The sequence below is a fragment of the Monoraphidium neglectum genome (assembly GCF_000611645.1).
Source record: "Monoraphidium neglectum strain SAG 48.87 unplaced genomic scaffold scaffold01233, whole genome shotgun sequence".
NCBI lineage: Eukaryota > Viridiplantae > Chlorophyta > Chlorophyceae > Sphaeropleales > Selenastraceae > Monoraphidium > Monoraphidium neglectum.
This window is the reverse complement of record NW_014012395.1, coordinates 1-1,023: the sequence shown is the minus strand read 5'-3', so window position 1 is coordinate 1,023 and position 1,023 is coordinate 1. Positions and strand designations below refer to the sequence as shown.

The following is a 1,023-nucleotide window of genomic DNA, read 5'->3' as shown; positions in this document are numbered from 1 at the left end:
TCAAGCGGCCGCGGCGCGCCCCTTGCGCGCCGAGCGCGCCGCAGCGAGCGCGGGGTGCGCCTCAAGGGCGTCCAGCAGCTGCCCAACCTCGTCATACTCCGCACACATCGACTCGAGCGCCGCCGGCGACAGCGCGCCGCCCACAAACACCGCGTCGAACCGCGCCGCCGCCCCGGGGCCCGCCAGCGCGCCGGCGCCGAACCAGTGCGCGAGCATCTCCCGCGCCGCGGGGGCGGAGATGAGCCCCATGTAGATCTTCTTGTTCACGCGGCCGGGGCGGATGAGGGCCGGGTCCAGCTTCTCTGGGTGGTTGCTGGTCAGCACCACGATGCGGCCGGGGGTGTCCACCACGCCGTCCAGCACGTTCAGCAGGCCCGCCAGGTTGAGCGCGTCGTCGCCGCCGGGCCGCTTGTGCCAGCCGCCGGGCCCGAGCGGGCCCAGCGCGCGGGCGCCGGCGCCGGCGCCGCCGGCGGCGCGGCGCGCGCGGAGCGCGGCCTCCTCGTCCGCGCGCTCCTCCTCCTCCTCCTCCTCGCCCTCTCCCCCGCCACCCGGCGCGGCCGCCGCCGCGGGCAGCGCCAGCGACGCCTGGCGCTGCACAAAGTGGAGAGAGTCCTGCGCCCGTGGCGTCGAACCTGAGGATGACGACGAGGACGACGCCTCGTCATCCTTAACTGCCTCGGACTCCAGGGCAGGCCCGCACGCCGCCCCTTGGTCCTTGCCGTCACCCCCTGCGTCCGCTACCTCTACGACCGCGCCGCCGCCGCCGCCTCCATTCCGCCGCGCCGCCGCCGCCTTGCCGCCGTGGTGGCGCCGCCGCGGCTCGCTGTGCGTCAGCGTGAGCTCTGTGGTGGTGGTCGTGGCGGCGGCGCCCGCGGCGCAGGGCGGCGCGGGGCGGGGCCGCGGGGCGGGCTTGGGGGTGCGCTTCTCCACGACGTCGCCGCACGCGTCCACGTCTTCGAATATGAAGATGACCTTGGAGAACGGCAGGGACACGGGCATGTCCTGCGGGGGTCGGGGTTAGGG

The 1,023-nt window shown here is 76.1% G+C and overlaps 1 protein-coding gene across 1 annotated transcript; it reads right to left on the bottom strand.

Moving 5' to 3' along the window:
* Positions 1–999, bottom strand: MNEG_7128 (hypothetical protein; the record flags this gene model as incomplete). Its single annotated transcript, XM_014044398.1, has 1 exon — positions 1–999. One exon carries the CDS (start codon positions 997–999, stop codon positions 1–3), a length of 999 nt encoding a protein of 332 aa, XP_013899852.1.
* Positions 1,000–1,023: the final 24 nt, after the last annotated feature.